Below are 26,377 nucleotides of genomic sequence, written 5' to 3'. Positions count from 1 at the left end.
AACCTTTTCTGATGAAAAGACCATTTGAGGTACACGTTTCATTTCACTTCAACCTTAAAAGATATTGTACAGAAAATGTCGATTATCTTGAATTTGTGGTTCATCTACTAGCATTATCAGCCATTGAATTAATTTTGTAGCAGCTCAGATTTTCACCAATATGAGACTGGGACAACAAAATGGTAAAAATTATAAAAAAAAAAAATAGTTAGTTACATGTGTCCCATATTTTGCCTAGAAAAAATAGTTACACCAGTATACGTGCTGCTTGCACGACTTAAATTCACAAGTACCACCACATCAAAGCGGAGAGGGAAAAAAAAATTGTTTACTCTTTATTCTTATTCATTCTCTGTGATATCACTCAAAGCAGCAGCAGTGATTAATGGAAAGTAAATATGAAGAAATATGCCCCTGCTCTACAAAATTTTATTCCATTCCCTCAACTGCAAAGGAGAAACAAATAAAATATCCAGTGCTCTACTTTTCTGAGTACACTGTCGTTAGTCTAATGCCAAGGTATGGCACACAAATGGCTTTAAACATCTCCTTCGGGAAATATATATATATATATATATATATATATGTAGTAAATGACACACAGGTTTATTTTGCCCTGAGAACAAGAGATGAAATCATTGAAAACATATTAGAAAAGCAGCCTATTATAACTGATAACAATTTTCAAATGCTGTCGTTCAACAACAGCAAGATGAAAAAAGGAAAATGATAACACCATTACTAATATTACTTCTAGCATAACAGTAGAAATCTTAAGGTATTGCCTCGTAGAATAGAAAATGCGCCAGTCATGTAGCAGAAAATAATACTCAGTTGCTATTACAATAGCAAGTATATTTCATCCCTTTTTCATGTGTCATTGCTGGTCGTTACCAAGGAAACTAATACAGATACCAAGGTGCGAACTGCAATGAAGTATTCCTAGTATATATATGTTACTGATGCAGTGACATGCCATTAGCAGATAGGTATTAAAAATAGAAGGTGCAGAAAAGATAAGTTAGCATTGCGAAACAGAAATAACGCGTCAAAATTCACCTGCCAATATAGGAGTCATCCTGAGGATTGATAAATATTTCTTCACCAATTTCAAGATAAGAGGGTACCTGGGGTAATCAAGTTGTGAGGATACAAATAGCTGTTAGAATCTCATAGTTTTAACATTAATTCTTTGTTAAAAAGGCATGGCAGCCAGAATATGCTGCAAACTTAACAAACATAATTGCCAAAACAAACCAAAACCCCAATTTTTTTAGCGGAAACCCAATAGAAGTTCAGAATGGAAATATAGACAATCCTACCAGGTATGGAGTACTGAAGTCTTAACAGTATGAAAAAATACACCTAACTTTGCGAGGTTCCACTTAGGGGGTCAAGGTGTAAATAACCAAATCCGAGAGGCTATAGTCTATCCTATTCATAATAATTTCTTCTGAGTAAAGACTTAGGTTACTTGTTATGAGTAAGTTTCAATTCTTCTAGAAGTAGAGCTCGAGTTACTTGTATTCTTTAGGACTTTGCCAATGACGACGTATCTCATGTTTCTCCCTAGTTCTTCTATTTTCTTTCCCCTGCTCCTATTCTTTCTACCTTTTCTTATTTTTCTATTTTCAGCATAACCTCTCAATCAGCATACCCATTCCCCATAACTTTCTGACAGCAGCTATGGGCTCCTGGGCTCCTTAGTGGCAAATTCATATTGGCTGATTGCTATGATGATCTTATTGTACCTTCAAAAACAAATATAAACATTTCACATTCTTTGCGCCCATGATACAAGTGCTCACGATATTCAGTATTCCACCATATTTTTAAGGTTAAAGTAAACAGAATATATCATAATCAGAGCATTGAACACTCCATACTAGAATTTTTTGGAGGCACGGATCTGCAACAGTTAGAATGTAAATGCATCATCTATAAAGAACAACTTTTCTTTCCAGCTCTTAGAGAGATAATCCTCGGATATCTCTAAATGTTCCTATATTGTATCATCTAATTAAAGTTAACAGAACATAACCAGAGACTGAAATTATACAAGAATCCGTGAGTTGGATCACAAGGTACTCCAAGCATAAAATGAAAAAGGAAATGAAAGAAAATAGGGAGGAAAGAAATATATAAGCTGCCAAACAAATTAATTTAGTCAAGTGATTGAACAGAGTAAAGCATCAAAATTTACATATTTCACTTACCATAACAGTGACACCATTGTCTAATAGAGCCCTTCGATATCTGCATTAGAAGAAATCTGTAAGTTTACGAGCACACAAAAACAATGGAGCATGCAAAATGCTTTTATCAGAGATCAAATTTTATAGTTCAGCCATTACCCATATGCCTGAGCTTGTAGGTTTTGTGGTTACTTAACACATGATATCAGAGCTCAATTGACCGAGAGGCTCCTTATTGGTTGATCAAATTACCACAAGTTCTCATCGTGTGTATTTTTGTGTTTGGTTGTTTATGTTGTGGATGTACCTGTGATTGCATTTGATCTATCCCCCTTGAATGCAAGAGCATGTTAGAGCCTGAATACTACTGTTGGGCCCTCACCTATAGGTTTAACGGGGTGGGTTTAATTGTTACTTACAATCTTTGATTAAGCATATTAACTGTTGTATCAAAAACTGCACTAGTAGCAATGGCAAATAAAGTTAAACTCCAGAGATGTAGATTGAAGACAAAGAAGAGTAAAATATGTACTAGGGACAAAAGAGGTGCCATAAATTTTGTATTTTAAGAAATCTGTATGCAAGATAAACTTATTATATCTTATTCCTGACTGTTAAATAGCATTTTGGTAACTTTATTATAGGCTTATATGTTATTTTATATTGTTTTATGTCACATTTTATCATCTTCTGTCCACTATGAATGGGGCTGTTAGCTAGGTTTACATCTATAGTTTTTGTACTATTTACAGCAGCCCAATCATTGCACACAAGATATTAACATTCCTTTAATTACAACAATATGTGTAAACATACGTTTGCTAATTGTTGGACCATACCGAGGTGTGACTGTAGGCCCCTTTGTAGAAGCGTGTATTTCTTTAATAGTGCATGCAACACGTTTGGGAATGGATCCAGACAAAGCTCTTCCATCGTATAACTGCAACCAAACTTTCATTCCTTCTGCTCACAACAAAAAATCACAACTAAATAAGCCAGTTGATGCTTAATAATAGCAAAGAGAGCTACCCATCAGCATAAGAACTAAACAAAATACTTATACTAGAAGCAGTGACAAGAAGCCCTATTACTACAAAATAAAAAGAACAACCATCAAAATGTAGGAGTAATTTAATGACGGAAAATTATCTTGATAGTGACTCTCGATTGGAGAAACTGAACTTCCAATCGATATAATATAAATTAGAGATAGAGATGAAAAAGTTTTAAAGGAATTCATGATTTTTTATAGAAAAGAAAGGAAATGCATTGCTTTTCCAGAGTGGCTACCCACATGAACCTTCATGTATAACCAACCTCCGGTCCCTGAGCCGGAGCCTGCCCCCTCGTCAGACCTACTGGAACTGGAAGCCAAGAATCACTCCCACAAATGAACTGGCTGGTTTTAAAATTCAAACCCAGAATCACTAGCAGAAAGCTAAGGAACTTGAGGATGGTAGCTTCGGCTAACCAGTGCTTATGCATTTCGTAGGTAACAACATTATTATAGGATGGTGGTAGATGTGGCAGGAGGATCATCACATTTATAGTATTAGGATGGGCATGGGTGAAATGATGAGGATGGCAATAACGGGGCTGTTGATGGTGATGATCTGGTAGTGCATGTGGGGCAATTAGTAGTGGCACCAGTGACAAAACTTGAGTGAAGAACCATCCATTAACCTGGAGTAATTATTTCCGAAAATAACTTTATATCATCAGTTGCTTACTAGGAAATAGAGAGTGTCATTGGGGAAGGGGTGTTCTTGAAGTGACGTATGTGCACGCATATCTTTATATACAAATCTGAAAATTTTTCACATCACAGCATAATTAACATTAAAGAGAGCACAGCTGCATAATGCTGAGTCTTATATGTATCAACCTTGAAGGTATGCACCAGCCTTGCCAAACACGTCCAGAGGCACTTCCAGTTGCTCAAATGTTTCTGACCTAGAAAGCATCACAAAAAAAAAACACCAATGTGTTTGTTATATATATAAAATACATATACACGCACATACATATCTGATGGCCCTTTCTCCACATACACACAAACACACACAACTTATCGGATTGCAGCAATATATATTAACAAATCAGGATCCAGTACGGAAGGGGTGAAAAGAAACTCACTCAATCACAAAAGCAGTATCATTTTCTGTATATAAACATGTGAAAGATTTGTCCTCAACAAATACCCCTGCAGCAAAATAGATAGCATTAATAAACATAAAGAATTCACAACTCCTTTGAGGAAACAGGACTAGAGTCTAAATTGTTTAAAGTTGGTAGCTCTATATGATTGCCAATGAGTGAAATTGCTAGTTACCTAACCCAATATAAGCTACTTATGCCACAGGATACAAATAGACAAACCAAGCTAAGACAAATCTGTATTTACTATTTAACATAGAACTACTCAAAAAAAAAAAAAAAAAAAAAAAGAATCTGGCTCAAAATAGAACAAAATACCAAAATCCTAAGAGATGCAAGCGGCATAAAAATAATGGGTGCCGCAGGTTTATTGAGTATAATGGTTCCATTTTTAACTAGGTGAACAAGGGTCTGGATGCATATATAGTTCTCATCTGCTGCTGGTGTCCCTGGAAACCCATTAAAATTAAGAGAGAATTTCACATTTCCGCTTTCAATCATACTTCATTGCAAAACGAAGATTTAAAAACAATAAGGCCCGTTTAAAGGAGTTCAAAAAGAGGGAAAAAAAAAAAAATTCCAAGATTCTGTGGTCAGCCTCAGTCTAACTTGATGCCTTTTCAGCAATATCAACATAGAGGGGAAGATGTGTTGCATTTGCCATTACAGGAGGGAAAAAGGATCTAGTAATTGATTTTGAAAAGAGATTCAGGACAGCAGCTTAACAGCCATGCACAACTACATCAAATCAATTATATCCACACCACCACCCACTCATGTAAATATTTACCCAAAAATTGAGTCGTCGCTTTAGTAACAAAACTAATCATCCAACACCAAGCAAACTTAACTAAAGTGCAAAATCTACATCCTGTTGAATAAACTTCGATTACACAAAGGCAAACAAGAACCAACATGAAAACATTCGAGCATGCAACTGCCAACATATTTATAGAACCAGCAAATAGTAGTTAGAATTTATTAAGTTAGATGCCTGAAGAAGTCCTCCTCGAAAAACTCATATTATTTGATGGCCACACGAACCAACAAACAACAACAAATAAACAATCAGAAATGGAACAACTAACGTAGACTTGAGTCAGCAAAATGGGAAATAAATGACAAGTTAAGATACATACTTTCAACAGCCTCCTCTGTACCAAACCGTAAGCTTACTTTGTTCCCAGTGTCAATATCACGAAGCTCCATCTACAGTGGTGAAAGAAGGAAGGGGAATGTTAAGATACGAATTGAAAATAATAAATAAAATAAGTCAAGCAAACAATGGAGAATAGATATATCATGCATATTTGGATTTCTAATAAATATCCCCTCAAATCTGGACGGACATGAGTTAGAAAAAACCTGCATCATGGCCCCTCCTCTTCCTCGCTGCTTATGCTCGGCATCTATGACCTAAAACCAAGGTACCAAAGCAACATAAGACATTAGAAAACTAAATTTCACGAGCACAATTGGAGAAAATTTATGAGAAGCGCACACAGAAAAGATACCTGGTACATCTTTCCTGTAGTGAGTGTCATCCACCAAAATTATAGACCAAAGGCAACTTTGTCAATACATAGTGCATCACAGTAAACCAAATTCAAACTAGTAAAACTAATTCACTTATGCTGAAACTGGGAAAGCTTTTGACAGCACTTTAAATTAATTAATAAACAGGCACTTCTATGTATTTTTCAAGAATCAATTGCGGTACTTCAGTAAGATAAGGAAAGAACTAATTGCTTTCCAACAAAATGCTTTGGGTGTGTTTGTAAGTGCTTTTGATAAATATACTTATAAATAAAAGCACCTTCTGTAAAATCACTAGAAAGGCATTTTGGGAAATCACATAGCAATTGCTTCTTTGAGAAAATACTTCAAAAGCTTTATTCATAAAAGAACAAAGTGAATCAAGTGCTTCTCCAGAAAGCTTCCCAAATGCTTTTTGATCTCAACCAAGCAATTCAAAATAAACACCAAGGCACCTTTGGCCTTTTAGAAGGTATTCCATTGGTGCCAAAAACACTCCCAAAGTTCAAAATTCAACAGTTGATTTTACAAAAAAACACTCCTTGGAATTTGGATTGCTTATGCAGAAGAGAAAGGAAAGAACAAAAAAAAAAAAAAAGCTATTACTTAAAGAGAGCGCTTTTCATAAAAGCACTTCCGAACTCACCATCACTGCACTGCTTAAGAACTAACCTGATTTTTCAATAACATTTCCAGGCCTAACCTGCACGAATACTTAGATCAATCAATTAATTAATGTGAAAGCGGTAACTTTCAAAATAGAAAACAATAAATTTAAAAATTTATTTAACAAAAAATATTGAAAAAAAAAATATTACATGAGAAGCGTTAACTTTGACGGCACGCTGTTGAGTGGCGGACCACGGGAAGCGTAGCAGACACGTGTCGCGGTCGCCACTGCTGCGGTGACAGTCTGGCGACGGTAGAAAGTTCGGTAATGAACGCGAATAAGAAGAGAAAGAGAAGAGAGCACGAGATAATCTCTTGCTCACTTCAACAGCTCGCATTTTCTTTTTTGTATTATTCTTTAGTTGTTGTTTTATCTATACGGACGCTTGTGGTTTATGCAGGGGATAAACAGAGGTTGACGATGGCTTTAACGGCGTCGTGTGACCTGTCCGATACGTGCACATATCCGACTGTTAAAGTTTCATTTCATTTCTTTTCTTTTCTTTTTTAAATATTCTAGCATTTTCTTTTGGGTTTGTAAACAGTGAAACACAGTAATTATTGTACCGTGTTAATCTTAATCTTTTGATCAGAAACACATTAAGAGAGTAAAACTCCAACCTCTACAAAAATTCTTAGAGGAGTTAATAAAGGGGGAGGTTTAACTCTCTTTCTCAATTTTTATTTTTCTATTACATTTATTTCAGATTATTTCTTCATAAAAATCAAAAAATTACATATTTTATTTTTTTCGTAAATTCATAAATTGACTTGAGTATCGGAGGGTTCATACCAAAAATTTTTTTGACACTTCTTATCATTTTTTGTAATTTCAGGTGCTTGTTGATCATCACCTTACATATTATTTGCTCATGATCGAGGATTTTCATAAAGATTAACAAGTCGCTTTCCTACCAAATAAATTTAATGATAACACAAATATTTGGAAGATTAACAAGTCGCTTTCCTACCAAATAAATTTAATGATAACACAAATATTTGGTATGAAGCCGCTAACCGACTCAACTAGATTTTGGTGTTAATATTTGACACCGTAGAAGTTACGACCAACAGAGCAATTTAAGGAAAGAGAAGGATAAAGAACATGGATACAGGAGGAAAATAATGCCCAAGGGGCTGAGTCCAAAATCAATGAGTCAATTACCTTGCAGGAAATAGAATGAAGTAAGCGAGAGAGCAATGCATGAGCGGATGGAACAAATGGAGAGACAAATGGAGACCCTCACAACTGTTTTACCTGAGTTGAGGGATACCAAAGAAGAATTAGTGGAGGAAGTATTGGCGGAGAAGTGAATATCAAGGAAAATGAGTTGAGACAGCATTTGCATGATGTAGAACAGGAGCAAGAACAAGTTGCTGCATGCAATCCTAGTCGAGCGATAGAATTAGAAGGAGAGGTGCAAAGATTAACACAGATTATCAATGGGATGTAAGACCGAGAAAAACCTCCAAGCTAGAGAATCACGCTAGAAAATGAGTCCCCGCTTTCCACAGAAATTATTAGCATTACGATAGCTAGGGATTTAAGTGACCATCTGGTACGCATTAAACGTTTCAATAACATGAGAGGGGTGCAGGGCCTGACATAGGCACAAAGATGTAGAGCATTTCCTTTGACCTTGAAAGGGCAAGCACGTGAATGGTATCATAAGCTGCTCCACGCGAGTATCAAGAGCTTTGAGTATATGTGTATAGAATATATAAAATAATTTCGGGGAACAATTGTACCAGAAGACGATATAATGAAGCTTATGGGGATTAAGCGAGGAGAGGACGAACCCCTTGAAGAATTTGTAAAGAGATACCATTGAACAATTTTAGATATTGATGCATTTAACTATCCTCAGGCATTGAGAGGATTAAAAGGAGTGAGATAGGGTGTTTGTGGTATAACTTGGGGAATCTAATGATCTTCTATTGCATACGAACATGCAAAAAGGAACATTGAAATTGAAGAGAAAAAAGCTGCGAGGGTTAGGAGAGAGCAGTTGGAGGAACTAAGATGCAGGGAGAAGCGTGCCTAGAAGGGAAATGGGCTAGTAAGGCGTAATAAAAAGCAAAACGCGAGCATAAAAATTGATCCGCAAGCAGCTCTTTATGCGCGTCAGCAGAATCCTCTCCCCATCCACCCAAAAAGAGTTCCTCCACACTACAATCATTTTTTTGTAAAGTTGTGAATGTACAATATTATCCTTTTCACTGTAAAAAAAAGAAAAGAAAAAAAAAACTGAATTATCAAAGAAAGAGAGTTATATGTCTTTTTTTAAATATTAAGAAATATCTATTTATCCAACCATAGGGGGGTTAACAGTCAAAACAAGATAATACAAATAAATATGAAAGCCTTATAATCATGATTATGATTATACGCATGTATGCCTTATAATTAATACTACATTTATTTTCTCTCAAATGCATTCAACATTTTAACTACGATAATATAACCGGCGATTTTAAGTGTATAAAGAGTTTGCGGTTGGTCACTGGTCAAGGATCCACTTTTTATAAATAATCTTTATTTATATTTAAGAGAGTAAAAGTTGTGGTATCCAGTGGATAATCCAAACCCGATTTTTATTTTCGGGTTTGGATCTGTGTTCGGGTTAGCATTACTAGTCGGTCCCAGGCTTTGACTGTTGATGATTTAATTAAATAATTACAGAAAAAAAAAGAACAAAATATCGAACACTCTGAAGAAACTCGTGTGAACTTAGCAACTACTTGACCTGATTCCCGATTCCCGATTCCAATTCGCCACTTGCTAAAGGTAATCGTCTCTCTCATTGTCTTTACTCATTTCCGTTTGTTTCCTGGGAAACCGTCCTAAAATTTGCGAGGACACCAATATATCCATCCAATTCTATTTTCTTGCAAAATTTTCCATCCGCAGCTACCTAACGGTCAATTAGGGTTTCGGATCAAATCTTTTGTATCATTCTAGATTTTCGAAGTTGAGATTGTGTTTTATCGTATGTGCAGACGCTGGACAATTGAATAATACTATTTTGAGTTTTGTGGGTTTAGTTGTTGTTACATGTGTGAACTGTTTGTTTGCAGGCGAAGGTATGATTTGAGAAAGGCTTTGGAGGTTCAGAAGGTTTTGTTAAGAAGGAGAGATTTAGCTGAATTATAAGTGATGTGGACCAATGTGTTTAGAATTGTATGTTTCTTTACTTTTTTTGTCGAATTTTGGTCGCTCTGTTAATTCACCATGTTGTTTATTGTCTATATGCGTGTGTATGTGTAGCTCTTTATTGCCTATATGAGTGTGTATGTATGGGTAGCTCTTGGGATATGATTCCGTTAAATCCTAGTAACTGTTGATAATGGTTAAAATCCTAGGGTGTGATTCTGAATTATGCATAGGTCAAGTGGATAATGGTCGTTTTTAACATGTTACGTTGTACTTTATGATGTGAAATTCGGCACTTGTAGCATTGAATGATAGCACTTAATGTGGGATGAGGAACGTAAAACTTAGACTTGTCTGGCGTGTCACTGGCTGGTACTAAAGCGAGTTATGGTTGTTTAGTTCAGTCTTATCATATCGTGTTCTCGGTAGTTTATTACAGTGATACTGTTGTTTGTTTGGAAACTAATTGCATTGAAGAATATTCCTTCTATCTCTGGGTGAGAGTTAGTGTGTTTGAATCTGAGATTGTTTTGGAAATCTTACTTATGCAATTGGATTTTGAATGTGAGTTTTGATAAGGTTATAAGTTTTCCTGAATTATTACATTGGGGGTATTATGGTTGTCTATAAATAGGAGAAGATACTAACTGTCATTTAAATTGTATTATTTAATCGGAGGCTGGGAGTTTCTAGTTGGTTGTTGGGAGATTCTGTTTGCTACTTCTGGACAAAGCCATTTTGCAAAATTTGACTGCTGCATTTAGACCCGCTTGTTAATATAATGATTTTATTAAGAAGTGGGTGATTGGTTTTGGCTCTGTTGGATTTTGGGATTAAAGGCCCATTAGTGTCATTTCTAATGTTTGCAAAACATAATCTAGGTCTATTTAGGAAGGCTTGAGATATTGTTAATTTTAAGGGCCTGGGATGAGTGACTCTTCAACCTCCATCGAGGCGTCTTATGAAGTATTGAGCCGGTTCAAATGCTATCATCAATTCTTTGGAGCCACCTGACCCCATAATTTCCAGGCACAAATGAGGGATTGCATGTGCCTGCAATTCAGGCATTCAGTACGCACACGCACACACACACTCGCACACACTCACGCATCCATACATACACATACATTAACACGTGTAGGAAAAAAACTATGCTTGTTATCATATATCTTTTACGTTTCTTTTCCTATGTGGGATGTGATCTTTGCTTGGAAAAGACAGATTTTAGGATATTGCATGTTCATTGGTTATAGCATAATGTTTCTAACTAGATATTTACTGGTTTCTGGTGAACTTCATTGGTTTTACCTGAAACTGAGCTTGCTCCATTCCCAGAATCCTTCTGTGGCCTATAGATTTACTTTGTAGCCAATGAAAACTATTGGATTTAAAATAAAAGTCAAATGAGAAAATTTCTCCCAGTACCACACTTGTAAGCATTGTGCTTATATAGGCATTTTATTATTAAAATCAGAGAACAATTTTTTGGTAATCAGATGCTCTATAAGCTGTTTGACGAGTTGGAGAACTAGACCTTCTCTGTGATTAATAAGGAAATCTTGAAAGTGCGATGTAATATTGGGGTTAGCCTTTATTTATCACATAGGTTTTTTTTTTTTTTTCCTTTTTTGACCTTATTTCTGCCATTATTGTAGTTAGAGCCATAATTCATTATCATCTAGTCCTTTCAGCTTTGATATGTACTTTGCTCTAAGATGTTGTTACATTGGCCATTCCACAGGGAGGTCTTCATCATGTGTCGTGGTTCCAGTTTCTCCCCAACGAATCCGATCTGAATGCTTTGCCTGATAAAAGGTTGGTACCTGGAGTGATTTATATCGTAGATTTATATCAAATACAAGTGAATGTGAATGATAAGAATGTAGCTTCAATATTTGTTTAAAGCACTCCTAAAATATAATATCTTTCGAGGTGCAATAGTGTAAAAGTGGACCAGAAAGATGCTGCTACATTTCTGGTACTTTCTTCTCATCTGCAATTGCAAAAGGAGGGATTTCTTAGCACATGGACAAATTCCTTTGTTGGACCTTGGGATCCATCGCAAGGTTTGCACAATCCTGGTAAGAAATGCAAATTGTCAAATATGTGCCTTTTCTTTAATGTTGCTTGGGTGGAAAACAAGAAAGTCTTGGCACAATTGAGACTCACCATCTTCGGTTATGTACCTTTGGAAGAAAAAGGGCTGCCGTGCGCTTGTTTACATTATATATGACCATTTTTATTTTGTAACTGCATCACAGATGAGAAAATAAAGCTCTGGCTTTTTCTTCCGGGGCGTCATTCATCTGTTGAGACCGCTCAAGCTGCTGTATCTAGATTAAGAGGTATCAAGTGCTTTTGGGTATTTAGTGGTGTCCTTATGTCTTTTTCAATAATTTTATTTGTTCTTTTATTTGGTGGGTAATGAGTAGTCGCCGGTTTATTTAAATTATTATATTGCTTTAATATAGCTTTATAGAATCTTTATTGATGGTGTATGATTATGGTAGATATTATTTTACAATCCTCCATTTGTTTTCTGCAGTTGTTGCTTCTGGACTTTGGGTTGCTCCTGGGGACTCAGAAGAGGTAGCGGCTGCCCTCTCTCAGGCTTTGAGGAACTGCATAGAAAGGTTTGTTTTCAACTATTTCCTAGACCCTGAAAGTAATTTGAACATGTTTATATCTTGACCTGCTGTATTGGAATCTACAGAGCATTGAATGGACTTTCCTACTTGAGATTTGGTGACGTATTTTCGAAGTATCAGCCATCCCAAAGCGAAGAATCTTTCAGGTTTTTTTTTTTTTTTCCCCTCAAATTGTTTGTTGATTGGTAGTAGTATCAATGGTTCAAGTAGAATTGAGTGGCTAAAATGATGGTCATTGTTATTATTGTTACAATGATAACTTGATTTCAATAATTCATTGGTTTTGTGTTGACAAGGTTTTCTCTGTTACTATCATTTTATTCTAACCAATTTCCAGAAGCTAGATGTACCCAATCTATTCACAACTAAGCTGCACCTGAATTGTTAAACCACTGAAGGATTTGCGAATTTTTATTTCATAATTTCTGTTTTTATTCTACCTCATGTGGTGATATTTTCTATCTGGGATGTTAATTTTTTTTTTTTAATGGGCTCTGGGATGTCATTTTGAGAATAAATAATTTTGAATTTGTTGCCATTCTTTAGCAAGTATTGATCTCTTTCTATTTTCATTTTTCAGTAGTTAATTGCTACCTGTCGGCTACCGTCTGCTTAGTGTCTTGGATGGTAATTTAAAGGAATTAAGCATTAAATGTTCTCTGTTTCTGGAAATGGCTAGTTTTCCTTCTCTGAAAAATAGGATACACTTATCAGATAGATAAATGAACTTTATGTCATTTTAACTATTATTGTTCAATCGGTGTGATTTTGTACAAAATATCAATATGTGGGTGTCCATGATTCCTATCTTTGTCTGTGGATTTTTATTTATGGTGCCCAAACCTGACACTGAGGGACAGCATGTTATAGCAGGGCTTCCGAAATTGCAGCCAGGGAAATACTCAAACATGAAACTAGACATGAGACCTGAATTTGAAGTTTTGAAACAACAGGAATTCATTCGCTGTCATAATGTTAAACATTTTCTCGGTTACCTAAAAATGTGGTCTCTGATCGTGGATGTTTATTTTTTATATTATTTCTCTGTTCTTCTTTGCCAATTCATTTTTCTAGAGTTAGGTGATTATTGAATTGGTTGTTGAATTTGACTGAACTTGTCAGAGTTTTTTATTTGGCTGATTTTTGGCTGGTGTTTTTGTAGGAAAGGACATCCGACAATTGAGTTCATCTTTGCTGCTACTGAAGAGGCAATTTTTATCCATGCTCTAGTATCTGCAAAGTTCGTGAAAGCACATACTTAATTTTTTTTTTTTCCCCAGTTGTCATGTTCTTACGGTGGTGAATTTGGTTTGGGCATTGGTTTTCCTTGAATGCATGCCAAATTGATATTATCTTGTTTATTTCTAGGCATATCCATTCACTTTCAGGAGGTGACATGGAAAAAGGCTTTAAGCATTCTTCAAGTAGTAGTTCCAGCTTAAGACTTCCAGGTTGGTGTACATTTCTGCTGGGTTTATTGTACTTGAAATGAAAAGGTGCCCGCTGGATGCAATTTTTTTTTTTTTTTGAAAAAGGAAACAAAGACTGTTGAATTAGAAGGAAAGGTATGTAGAAAAGTTGACCAATCTGTCACTTTTTGTTTTCCAAAGAGAGAGGTTCAGATCTTTTTTGTTTTGGTCTGGGGATAGAGCTCAGTTCTTAATGCCTTTTTGGGACTCACAGTTCCAGATGCTTCCATTTGTCTTCATTTACCTAAATTGGGCAGCAGTTTTCATAGTACATGGAGGTAAATAGAATAGTTAAAAAGCATTCGTCAAACGATAATGGCGGACTTTGAGCAAGTTAAGGCCCAATGATAGTTCCAGGAAGCCAATTAAGCAATCTTTACTGCGTAGTTATCTCTGATTTCATTTGGGACTTTTGCAGTGATTGTTTCTCCTCATGGTATGCGTGGTAGGCTCACTGGATATTGTCCCACCGACCTTGTCAAGCAAGTGTATTTTAGGTGAACGATATCTATTCTTTTTAATCTATAAATTTTATCTTTCACACCCTTGTATTTTTTTTTTCTATTTTTGAAAGTCCCTAACATATTCTTGTACTATTCTATTCTTCTTAGGACTTCAAATGGATGTGTAGGTCTACCACATGTTTCTCAAGGATCTGGTTGCCAGCTAAATGGGCAAAATTGCTATGTTGAAGTTACCATGGGTTGTCCTAGGTCTGGAAGTGACAAGGCATCGCATATAAACTCAAACTCCTTAAGAAATTTACACAAGCATAACGTTTCAGAGTCTCCATCAGTAGGAGGAGGTGATCCAAAGGGATCGCCAGATAACATGTCGGCATATGAAAAGACGTTTATTTATCCAGCTGAGGCAGTGCTTGTCCCGGTCTTGCAAACATCATTCTCCAGATCTTCTTTGAGAAGGTACAGATGTATTCTGTGCTAATTAATTTGCATTTTATGTCAACTCTTTTCTTTTCTTTCCTTGTTTTCCCCCTAATGTTGCTCTTTATTGCCTAATTGACAAAGATTTGTGCATTTGCAGATTTTGGCTTCAAAATTGGATAGGACCATCAATGGCTGGTTCATCTTTCCTCATGCATTGGTTAGTGTCTTGATTTTTGTTATCAGTGTTCATATAGTGTTTGTTTATCAGAAAAATATGCATCCCAATTGAAATAACTGTAATTCAAGCCTGTGGGAACCAAGGTAAAAAACCTTTGATAATGCAGTGTTGCAGTTCTACTTTGGTTGATTTGCAAAGAAATATTCGAAATTTCAGGGAGAAAAAAGAGCTAACAATATTTGATGGATTATGGGAAAAGAGTTTGATTTTTTCTTCTCTTTGGGCTTCAGTCTCTAAAGAGTTCCAAGATACTTACTTTTTTCATCTAAATTGGAAGGGGTTTTTGTGTTAGGCTTTTTAGCTTTTATAGGGGTAGCCGTGCATTCGTTATAAATATAATAGGAAGATTTTGTAAAGTTTTTGGTGTTCCCCTTGGGTAGCAAGTGGGCCTCACAGCATAGATGTATCGCTTTTTCTTCATTCGTTTATTTTATACAATTTACCTTTCTTAAGGAAACAGTTGTCCACACAGACAACACAAAGACAGTCAACATAAATGGATTCCCTGTCCTTATAACAGAGTCTAAATCTTTTGCTTGTCACAATCTCTCTCTTTCACTGATGTTGTTGGTAGCCCCTGCATTTTTTATTTTATTTTTGACCTCCTGTTTTTCTTTTCTGTAGTTTTGGTAATATGGACTCTCTGGAAGGATCTTGGATTGAAACCAATGGCATACATGCTCAACGTGGTTATAACAGTAGTAGCAATAGTAATAATAGCAGCATCAGCTCCATAAGTGGCAGCTCCAGCGATAGTGACTACCAGATGAACGCAAGAACTGGTGACCTTGAAGCAGACGCAGATTCTTTAACATGTAGACAGTCTGGTTTATCTTCCAATGATCAGCTGGAAAATGAAGGCCCCAAATTGGTACTAATTCTATCTTCATTGATCAAGAACATTAGTCATCTAGGTTTTCATGTATTGCTTATGGATGAAGACACTAGTACCATTAGTTGAGATGGGATTGTGAGTCTTAGCAGCAGAACTTCAGATCGATGTATCCAAACATATGTTTGCATGCATTTAGCATGTTTTGCTATATTATGTTGTGCATCTCTGCTTTAGTCTACCTGCATTGTAGGCATAATGCAGAATTTAATAACCTCATTATAACTTACTCCAATAGATTATTCTATATCTGTTGTTTAAGTTAGTATTTAGTAAAGGCGCATTCTCACCCATACATGCAAGCCACTTTATTATTTGATCTTTTAGTTTTACAGCTTTGTAGCTACTTGCTTAGTTGCATAAGAGAATAGAATTTTATTGTTGCATTGTATTATTTGACCTTGTTATTGTAAACTGGTTGAGATGATATTCTGAGTTCCTCCCTCATGCTTTTACTTAGTGCTAATTGATTACTGTTCTGGGTAAGGAACTCTCTTTGCTATTTTTTCGAGGTATTCAGTTATGTAAATGGCTGTAACTTCTTTGCAGGGTTCTAAGCGTCCTCGAACAGGGATGATCGAATCATTTGGTCAAATGGGCACTGGTACAAATGCTTCTACAGATTTTGGCTCTGTGGAGAACACTTCAGCCATTACTGGAGTTGCCAATGACCAGATTGGACCTCATTGGGACTGGGATGATGATGATGACAGAGGCATGGGTATGGATATCCAAGCTCTTCTCTCGGAGTTTGGAGATTTTGGTGACTTCTTTGAAAATGAAAATTTGCCTTTTGGGGAGGTAATTCTTTTCTCTTTCTCTCTTTTCTCCAATATACTATCACAAACTATTGCATGCTTTTTGAATATTTAACTGCCTATTCTTTGTTGAGAGTTCTATTTTCTGTACATTTTCTAAGAAGAATTAGTTGTTGTTGATGGCAATTCCTCCCCTACCCCCCCTCTTTTTCTAATCATACTCAATAGTTTAGAAAAGTAAAAGGGTGGATGGACTTTGACTTTCTTAGAACAGACAGACATTATGGGATGGGAGTGTAAGACGCTGTGTGATGTGGTGCTTCATAATCATTGTTGCACAAACCCATCATTATCTATCCTGGGCACTGGGTGCCTGTGGAAGAACGGTTAGTATTTTGTTTATGGAATGTTTGGGCACTTCTTCTCGATGAAAAGCCTGAACATCTGATCTCAGAATTCTTAAAGCCACCATATGAAGCATAGCAGTACCTGCGTTAGTGAAAGTAGTGAATTGACCTATAATTGGCCATTTAACTATTGTTTACAAGTTTTTGTGAGATTGAAATGAATTGTCTGTTCTTTTGTTGGAACAAAAAAGACTAATTGGAAATTTCTTTTCAAGTTGCACAATTGTTTTGAAGATACTAATTTTTATGATATGAGTGTGCGTTCATATTTGTTATATTTTCTAGAGGGATATGTATATTCAGCATGCTCTGGAATGCGGTATCCGTATTGCACAAAAAAAGTTCTATTTCAATGAAGTTTAGATATTTTCTCCCTTTGATTTCCCTCTGGCTTCCATCTTTAGGTTTCAGAAGTTGCTGTGAGTAGGCCTTTCATGGTCTTAATGCCTGGTTTTCTGCATTAGCTAGTACATTTTGCTCTGCTTTCTGTTGACATGGTGAAGATTTGACTGCATCTCATTATGACTTTTTGCTCTGTGAAGCCCCCAGGAACTGCAGAGTCTCAGTCCTTCATGTTTTCTGCTCCCGATTGTGGAGATGTGGGTAGCAGTCCCGTTGTAGCCATGGATGTTTCTGATCAAATGCTTATGCCTAATTTTTCGTCATTTGAGAGCTTCAATCCACTGCCAACCATGGCCGTAGAGGAGTGCATGGGCAAAAGTCAAGAAGTCACAAACAATACTCTGACATCAGGTCAAGCGAACCAAAGTCAAGCATCGTCAACTGGTGAGTTTGATCATTTAATGAAAGCTGAAGCCCTGATGACATTTGCTCCAGAATATGGAGCAGTTGAAACTCCTACAAGTGAGTTATCCTCGTCGATTTTCAGAAGTCCATATCTGCCAAAGTCTTACAGAGTGGAGAGTTCAAATTCAAGCTCAAATAATTATGTATATGGTGCAACCCCTCCTGGTTCTCCATGCTTTGATGGATCGGATGAGAAGAATGGCACGCCTGTCTCAAAAGCTTGTTCTGGAAAGCATGACTCAAGTGCTTTGCTTCACTCAAAGAAATATTATTCTCATGTGGAGAGCTCTAAAGAGCAAAATGATAGGAAATCAGTAACACATAAAGATAGCAATGCTAAAAGTGATGGGCTAGTGCTATCCCCGTTCTCTAATTTGAGTTCTACAAATGCTATCAAATCTTTACCAAGGAAGATGACTGAGGGCACATTGGGAGTGGAACATATTTTTTTATCTAAGAAGACTGTGCTTGCGACTGAAGTTGAATGTCTTATGTTCCAAGCTTCCATGTGCAGGATACGTCATGTACTCCTATATTCCAGTAATCCCTCACCTATTAGCTTGAGTAGGTTCACTGGCAGCACGGTCTTGAATCAGCTGCCTGGTGACTTGAGTTCCATGACGGAAAGCACATCTGGAAGATATGAGCTCAAGAAGAAAGAATCTATTCCAGTAAGGATAGCTGGTGATTTTGATGGAGGACTACTAGACGGACACCTGAATGCACCTGTTGGGGTGTGGCGTTCGGTTGGAGTTGCTAAAGTTTCAAAACCTACTAATTCATCAAGTATTGAAGTTAGCCCATCTATGCCCCATGGTTCATTTACTGAGGAAGGTATGATTTCTTACGGGCAAAGGCAACCACTTCAGGAGCTTCTTGATGGTCTGCCATTGCTTGTCCAGCAAGCTACCTCCTTTGTTGATGTGGCATTGGATGCGGATTGTGGTGATGGTCCTTATGGTTGGCTAGCATTACAAGAACATTGGCGGCAAGAATTTTCTTGTGGGCCTTCCATGGTCCATGCAGGTTGTGGAGGGACTCTGGCTTCTTGTCATTCGCTGGACATTGCTGGTGTGGAGTTAGTAGATCCACTTTCCGCTGATGTAAGTTCTTTCGTTCTCATTTTTTTTTTCCTTGGTTGGTGGGTCCCAGGGGCACATGTACGAATTACGCTAAAGCTAAATTCTGCCACTATTTTATTTTTTTCCTTTTGGGGTTGGTGTGTTTGTTTTTTTGTGGGGGGGGGGGGTGTCGCACATGTATGAATTATGTTAAGTTTTGTCACCATTGTTTCCCTCTTACTTTTTGTTAAATTCAGTCAGGCTTCATATAATCACATCTGCTTGTGTGTGTTTGTCTGTATATGGACAAGTGTTTTTCATTAAGTTTGTTTGTTCTTCTTATCACATAATGTTTCTTATGCAGATAATTCTTTATTTTTCAGATTCATGCTTCCTCGGTTATAAGTTTGCTGCAATCTGAAATTAGAACAGCTCTAAAATCTGCATTTGGAAGTCTGGATGGTCCATTGTCTGTCACAGATTGGTGCAAAGGCCGTGGTCAATCAGTTGATGCAGCGGCCTTAGGGGATGGATCTACTGAGTCTATTAGTGAATGCAGAGATTCTTCAAGTACCATTACTGTTGGAGAAGCACTGAGCCCATCCCAATCTTCTGGCGGTGGATCATCTTCCCTTAAAGGTATCTCTTTGCTTGCATATGGGCATTTAGATTCTTGAATATTTATAGTAATAAACAGTTTGGCCATGACACAATGCCAGTTGCTATGGATGGAACTAAACTCGATGAGACAGGCCAAAGGAGATTGAACCAAGATATTGGCAGTTCAGAGTCAGATCATCAATTGTGTGCCCGTTTGAAGCCAACACTTTTTGTCCTTCCTTCACCTGCTATACTTGTTGGGTATGTCTTGGAGTTCTGACTAAATTAATATTTCGTCAACATCTGAAAAACTCTCTTAATATTTTAACGTATGTTGTTTTATGCGGAGCTGCTTGTTCATGAGAATGCATAAAGGCTATACAGACAATTTAGTCTGAATATTGAATTTTTGAGCAAATAATACTAATTTCTATATATTAGGGAGTGGCAATGCATCCGCTCCAAGGAAAAATTCTTAGAAGTACAGTAATTCTCATTGTTTCCTGCCTTCCCAGATAATTAATCAATATTGGATATTTTTGGTACATTTCTGAGCTATTTGAACTACCAAATGGGAAATTGTACCTTGGTTGTTTAATTTTAACTAAACTGGAAAACAAAGCATGATATAGAAAATAAAAAAGCAAAGTTCTTAGGAAGTGACAGTTCTATGCTGCTGCTAACAGTTGGATAATGTAATGACATTCTTCGCTGTGTTTATATTTATTTTTCTGGAATGGGGAGGGTGAGTTGATTATATGGCTATTTTGACATATGAAGATCTCCTTTGTCTATTTATCCAAATAGCAGGACAGCATTATTTTCTAAAACTCAGTCTGGCTATTTTTGTGTATGAAAATGGCACTTTGTGACGCATTATTTCTCCTTGGTACGCTAATTGCAACTATGGTAATACAAGACAAACTAATGATCGTTGAGCCTGGGCATGACAATGGTCACCTAGGCACAGATGGAATAATTTTGCACCACTAAAGTTGCTCTCGATGCAGTGTAGAATAATTCATCTGCAACCGATAATTTGTACAACTACTTTTAATTCTTCATAATTAGTGTTGAGTGAATAAATTATCTTATTTATTGGATTGATGTAGGATTTCTATGTGTTCTTTAACTTCCTCTGGTAGCTTACAGGTTAACTACAATGGTGTCTAGATAACTCATGACAGACGGCTACATGCCTTAACCTTTGAGTATCATTCTCAGAGATAAGTGTAATTTAATGGTTTTTGTAATAGGTACCAGGATGATTGGCTTAAGACATCAGCAACCTCTTTACAGTTTTGGGAAAAGGCCCCTCTTGAACCATATGCTTTACCAAAACCTGTAAGTTCTTAAAAGCAGTTGCGGCAACAACAGTGATATCCAGTTCTAATATCTGTTATTTGAGCAAATTTTTTAAAAATTGTCTCCTTGTTGTAATATCTTTAAATTGTTTGCAGATCACTTATAATGTTATATGTCCAGACATTGATCCTCTTACTTCTGCTGCGGCTGATTTTTTTCAACAACTAGGAGCTGGTCGGTTGGTGAAAATTTTTCTGTACTTAAAATTTTAGTTGCCGTTGTTTGAATTGCACCTGTGATTGGAGTTCTTTGTTTGTGCTCTTCTATTACTATAATATTTGTTTCTGGTCTTCTATTTCTATAATAGAAAGAAGGTTTTGGTTTATTTTCCCTACTTTGGACGCATCGACTACAAGTGCATTCTTGTTGTAAAACATTCCTTAAACCCTTGTTATTTGAGGGAAGGGTAGCAACTTAGTTTGTAATTGGAGTTGGAGGGTTTCAAGTGTTGAAATTTTGACTAATTTTTGTATCTTTTCATAATTATTTAATTTGTGAACACAAATATTTCAATCCCCTTCCCGACAAAAGTGCATTTGCTTAGCTCTTGATTGAAAAGTAATTAGCTTGAAGGGAAACATACTCTTTTATTGGCACTTTCTTTTACAATTCTGAATTCTATGTTAGCGGTGTAAAACATGATGACTTGCAGTTTCCTATGGCTACTGTGACACTTTCAAGAGTAGTAACACACGTCAATTCTGTGCTCCCAAACTTTTCACTCTTCTCAAGTGCTAATACTGCTACCATTTGTTTTTCTTCATTTAGTTTATGAGACATGCAAACTGGGAACTCATTCACCTCAGAATTTGGGAAACCAAATGGAGATAGATTCTGGGAAATCGCCATCTTCTGGTTTTGTTCTACTGGATTGCCCTCAATCAATGAAAATTGAAAGCAATAACGCATCTCTTGTGGGATCCATAAGCGATTATTTTCTATCTCTGTCCAATGGCTGGGACTTGACAAGCTATCTAAAGTCTCTCTCTAAGGCTCTCAAAACCATGAAACTTGGTCCATGCTCATCTACACAGCAAAAAGAAGGAAACAGTGGTCCTTGTACAGTAAGTAGAAGTTTTATAACCATATTTTCTGTTATATCTTGAACTGTATGTGAGTGTATTTTACAGGTTTCAATGGTGTATTTCACAAAGTCTTGGATGTGTGAAAAATATCTGTTGATTGTACTGTGTGCTTGATGGAACTGAAACTTTTTTGTTTACATGGAGTACGTTTATTATTCTTAACTTTGGTTATCATTTTATGGTGGAAACTCTTTCCTGAAGGTTAGCTTTTGGTGCGCATTCATAGAGTGCTGGAGCATTGATATGCTCTGTAGAAAGCTCTTAAGATACCGGTTTTGGATGTTAATGATCAACAATTTGTAATCCTACTCAATAGTCACTTGATTCATATCTAGTCACATGCTTATCTTAAAGTTGAAGACAGTGTGATTCTTTCTAAGTGAACAGTTTCCTTGTGCCTCTATTGCACACCACCATTTTTTACATATTTATTCCACAGCTTTCGCATCATTTATGCTTTGGCATTATCAGTTTTATCATTTTCTTTTTCCTATAAAAATGCTTAGGTGATCTATGTGGTGTGCCCCTTCCCAGAGCCTCTTGCAATTCTACAAACTGTTATTGAATCCTCTGCTTCTCTTGGATCTGTTGCTATTTCATCAGATAGAGAGAGAGCTCTATTGCATAGTCAGGTTGGCAAGGCATTAAGCTGCCCAGCAGCAGTGGATGAAACCTCAATATCAAATGTTCTAGCCATTTCTGGGTTTAGTATTCCCAAGTTGGTATTGCAAATTTTGACTGTTGATGAAATTTTTAGGGTTACAAGTCCGGCCATTAATGAACTTGTCCTTCTCAAGGAGACTGCATTTACTGTATACAACAAGGCTCGACGGATTTCCCGAGGGTCTTCTGGTGATGTAGTGCACTCATCTTCACTGTCTAGCAGATCTCATTCAGTCATGAATCAAATGGCATCTATTCCTGGGATGTGGAAGGACTGTGTTGGTTCTCGAATGACCGGACCTTCCCTTAGTAGAGAGGGTGAAATTGATGCTAGCTTGAGGCCTGGCACTTGGGATAATTCCTGGCAAGCAACAAGATCTGGAGGATTAAATTGTGATCCAAACAGAAATGGAGATTTTCTTATTCAAGACGAAATTCGTTTCATGTTTGAACCACTCTTTGTCCTTGCTGAACCTGGCTCTTTAGATCATGGTGTTTCATCTACATTTAATGGCAACTCGACTTCTGATGATAGTACTGGAGGCTTCATGATGAGTGGAAGTACAGCAGGAAGTGCAGATACTGGATCAAGCTCTCAACTGGATAGATCTGAGCAGGATGGCTTTGGATCTGGTCATCACAAGAGTGTTCCAAGTCTGCATTGCTGCTATGGATGGACAGAGGATTGGCGTTGGCTGGTGTGCATCTGGACTGATGCAAGGGGAGAATTGCTCGACAGCCATATATTTCCTTTTGGTGGAATCAGTAGTCGACAGGACACAAAGGGTTTGCAATGCCTTTTCGTGCAAATTTTGCAGCAGGGCTGCCAGATACTTCAGACATGTTGTTCTCCTGATTCTGGTGTTGCCAAGCCTAGGGATTTCGTGATTACACGCATTGGAAGTTTCTATGAGCTTGAATACTTGGGTATTTGCCTTTTTCTACTTTGATAAAATCTTATGATCTGTCTTCATATTACTTTTAGTGCTGGGGAAAATCACTTGTTATACTATTGTTCTAAGCTACAATGTCGTTCTTTCTATAAGTAAATACTCTGCTCAAGCATTTTTTAACCCGTTGGCATGTATTGTGTGGAGAAAAATGGTTACCTGTCCTAGTTAAAAATTTGTAATGTAATGAAATATCTGTGGCCAGTTTATTTGTTTGTCTATTCTTTTTCCTTTTTTCATGTAGAACCTTGTGCTATAGTGCACCCAAGATTTTGTTTGGTCTGCTTTTTTAGCATAAACATTGTAATCGTTTTGTTTCTATCTTATGATTCAACAGAGTGGCAGAAAGCCATTTATTCAGTTGGCGGGTCCGAGATGAAGCAGTGGCCGCTACAACTGCGTCGATCTGTACCTGATGGGATGCCATCAAGTACTAATGGTGCATCCTTGCAGCAGCAGCAGGAGATAAGTTTGATTCAAGAGAGAGCACTACCGTCCTCACCTAGTCCATTGTACAGCCCTCACTCAAAAGCTTCTGGTTTTATGAAAGGTGGTCTAGGACAGCCTGTTGGAAGAAAGCAGCTTATTGGTGGACATACGATGGTTGACAATTCTAGGGGATTGCTTCAGTGGGTACAGAGCATCAGCTTTGTAGCAATTTCAATTGATCATTCTCTGCATCTAGTCCATCAAGCAGATTCACCATCTTCTGGTGAGTTTTCAGTCTTCCCTTTCCTCTAATTCTTCATTTTAATCATTTGCATTTTCCTGCCGGTTGAACTCCATTATCTGTTAATTGTGTGGGTACTCTTGTTGATGAGGTACCTCAGAAGTCAGAATGCTTGACTGAGAAATAAATAAATTGGTTTTGCCTTGTCCCTGATGTATGCAGTGTACTGTATTCAGTGTCCTACTGACTCACGAAGTAGCTATGTATTAAAGGGCTATAGAAATTTAAATTTAAGCTCATACACTTGCAGTGGTTGTTGGCCATTGTATTTATCCATCACCACATCAAGTTTTTATTTCTATTGACTTATAATTGCATCTTGAATCGTTGTTAAATTTATTTACGGTTACCATATGTTCGGTACATTACTGACCTTCGTCCTACTGTCAGCCCTTCGATGAGCCATAAATATGAGGTAATCCCCGTTGGCTAAAGTGGGGTTGATCAAAAAGATTTTATGCTCTTTTGATGGTTTTACCCTCTTGAACGGGCTTTAAATTGTGATGGTCTTTGCATAAATAAGAAATGACGGGTTCTAATGTATGTTGAATAATAAAATTACCTACTATATTATGGTGACCCTCAAAATTTTATGGACTTCATGTACAATGGTAGCTCATAATGTTTTGTGCATGACAAACCATCTCATTTCTATTTCAAAATACCTTGTATCACTGTGCAGGAGGAACCCAGGGTGGCAATGGTGTTGGTCCGTCAGGCTATTTGGAAGGATTCACCCCTGTAAAGTCTCTTGGTGCTACACCTGCATCTTATATTTTGATCCCGTCACCAAGCATGCGCTTCCTTCCTCCAGCACCTCTTCAGCTCCCTACTTGCCTTACTGCTGAATCTCCACCCCTTGCTCATCTCCTTCATAGCAAGGGCTCTGCAATCCCCCTCTCCACTGGATTTGTGGTTTCAAAATCTGTTCCATCTATGAGAAAAGACCACAAAAACAAGTTGAAAGATGAATGGCCTTCTGTACTTTCTGTAAATTTAATTGATTATTATGGAGGTAATAATATTAGCCAAGATAAAGTCACTAGAGTAATTATCAAGCAGGGAGGAAGGACCGCAAGCTCAGAACCTAAAGACTTTGAAGTTGAAACCCATTTGATTCTCGAGTCTATTGCATCAGAACTTCATGCCCTGTCATGGATGACAGCAAGCCCTGCGTACTTGAATCGTCGGACTGCGCTTCCTTTTCACTGTGATATGGTATTAAGACTGAGAAGGTTGCTTCATTTTGCTGACAGAGAGCTCTCTCAGCAGGCAGATAATCCACAATCCTAAGATAATGAGAAATAAGCTCTTCACTTGGTTGTTTCCTCACTGCTTTACTCGATGGAAGATATGCCCAGTCTAGCTCGTGCCGCGTGCGATCCATTTTTATGGTTCAATGTACAATTAGATGTAACATGTAATTTTGTATGTAATAGTAGCTTATTGATCGGTAACCATCTTTTAGAATTTTCCTGAAAGAAAGCAGTCTAGGAAGAAATAGTTAGAGCTAACTGGTGCTGGTTACAAAAATGTAAATGAACTTATAGGAGAGCTCTAATTTTAATAGATTCGAGGTCCTTATATCATCTGTTTCGTTTCTCATTGTAGCTTCTATGGTTTGCAAGAATGTTTCAAAATTTTCCTTTCAGAAATTTTGCTGAGGATGTCTCAACTTTCATAGCGTGCTTGAGTGGATTACTGCTTATGCAGTAATATTAAGCCGAAGCAAGTCTTAAAATGGCTTCTGATCGTGTTGTTGGATGAAGTAATACCATAAAAGTTGTAACACAAACTCCAGTACCCATATTAAACATTTTCTCTTCTTATTTTAATTTGTAGAATTATAATCCAGTAAATTACTTGCCGGCAGATGAGATTTTCCTGCAATGCGATTCCTATTATGCGTGTAGCTAGAGTAAATTTTTTCTTTGGTTGAATTGGCAGCTACTCTTACCATATGATTTATTCCAATTAAGTTGGTGGAATAGATCAAACTTTCTTATTTTTGTGCTGCAGCTTGAAGCACAAACAAACCTCATTCTAACCAACTCAACTCTTCTTTTGTCTTTGTACTTGTGCTATTTCTTTGCTGGACTCCATGTG

The 26,377-nt window shown here is 37.0% G+C and overlaps 2 protein-coding genes across 4 annotated transcripts; one reads left to right on the top strand and one right to left on the bottom strand.

Annotated features, from left to right (window-relative positions):
- Positions 1-314: 314 nt before the first annotated feature.
- On the bottom strand, positions 315-7,061 carry LOC102620762 (hypothetical protein). 2 transcript variants are annotated; one of them, XM_006488870.4, is made up of 11 exons: positions 6,707-7,058; positions 6,561-6,591; positions 5,867-5,880; positions 5,718-5,768; positions 5,492-5,561; positions 4,332-4,398; positions 4,081-4,148; positions 3,035-3,158; positions 2,217-2,256; positions 1,060-1,127; positions 315-616 (listed from the first exon to the last, which is right to left on the bottom strand). In XM_006488870.4, exons 1-11 carry the CDS (start codon positions 6,893-6,895, stop codon positions 607-609), a joined length of 732 nt encoding a protein of 243 aa, XP_006488933.1. In that variant the 5' UTR covers positions 6,896-7,058; the 3' UTR covers positions 315-606. The 2 variants fall into 2 exon arrangements, with proteins under 2 accessions (XP_006488933.1, XP_024958421.1); XM_025102653.2 differs by lacking the exons at positions 315-616; positions 1,060-1,127; positions 2,217-2,256 and adding an exon at positions 2,277-2,577 and having other exon boundaries at positions 3,012-3,158; positions 6,707-7,061.
- Positions 7,062-9,181: 2,120 nt separating this feature from the next.
- LOC102621056 (mediator of RNA polymerase II transcription subunit 13) lies at positions 9,182-25,860 on the top strand. Of its 2 annotated transcripts, none has more exons than XM_006488871.4 (23): positions 9,182-9,345; positions 9,636-9,738; positions 11,453-11,526; positions 11,653-11,792; positions 11,973-12,056; positions 12,257-12,344; positions 12,425-12,505; positions 13,522-13,599; positions 13,728-13,810; positions 14,247-14,325; positions 14,440-14,751; positions 14,873-14,932; positions 15,578-15,824; positions 16,395-16,646; positions 17,553-18,920; positions 19,262-19,517; positions 19,598-19,739; positions 20,735-20,822; positions 20,939-21,017; positions 21,612-21,907; positions 22,435-23,518; positions 23,879-24,253; positions 24,954-25,860. In XM_006488871.4, exons 2-23 carry the CDS (start codon positions 9,715-9,717, stop codon positions 25,562-25,564), a joined length of 5,901 nt encoding a protein of 1,966 aa, XP_006488934.1. In that variant the 5' UTR covers positions 9,182-9,345; positions 9,636-9,714; the 3' UTR covers positions 25,565-25,860. The 2 variants fall into 2 exon arrangements, with proteins under 2 accessions (XP_006488934.1, XP_052290797.1); XM_052434837.1 differs by lacking the exon at positions 9,182-9,345 and adding an exon at positions 9,393-9,547.
- Positions 25,861-26,377: the final 517 nt, after the last annotated feature.

This window comes from Citrus sinensis, chromosome 2 (assembly GCF_022201045.2).
Source record: "Citrus sinensis cultivar Valencia sweet orange chromosome 2, DVS_A1.0, whole genome shotgun sequence".
Taxonomy (NCBI): Eukaryota; Viridiplantae; Streptophyta; class Magnoliopsida; order Sapindales; family Rutaceae; genus Citrus; species Citrus sinensis.
The sequence above is the reverse complement of the archived record's forward strand: the minus strand, read 5'-3'. Positions and strand labels throughout refer to the sequence as shown.

Coding starts and splice junctions, on each gene's coding strand:
- LOC102621056 (XM_006488871.4), top strand. CDS start 9,715: ATGTGGACCAATGTGTTTAGAATT. Junction 12,345..12,424: donor TTGAGGAACTGCATAGAAAG/GTTTGTTTTCAA, acceptor TGGAATCTACAG/AGCATTGAATGGACTTTCCT. Junction 16,647..17,552: donor AAAATTTGCCTTTTGGGGAG/GTAATTCTTTTC, acceptor TGCTCTGTGAAG/CCCCCAGGAACTGCAGAGTC.
- LOC102620762 (XM_006488870.4), bottom strand. CDS start 6,895: ATGCGAGCTGTTGAAGTGAGCAAGAGATTATCTCGTGCTCTCTTCTCT. Junction 2,257..3,034: donor GGGCCTACAGTCACACCTCG/GTATGGTCCAAC, acceptor CTTCTAATGCAG/ATATCGAAGGGCTCTATTAG. Junction 1,128..2,216: donor ACAATGGTGTCACTGTTATG/GTAAGTGAAATA, acceptor TGATTACCCCAG/GTACCCTCTTATCTTGAAAT.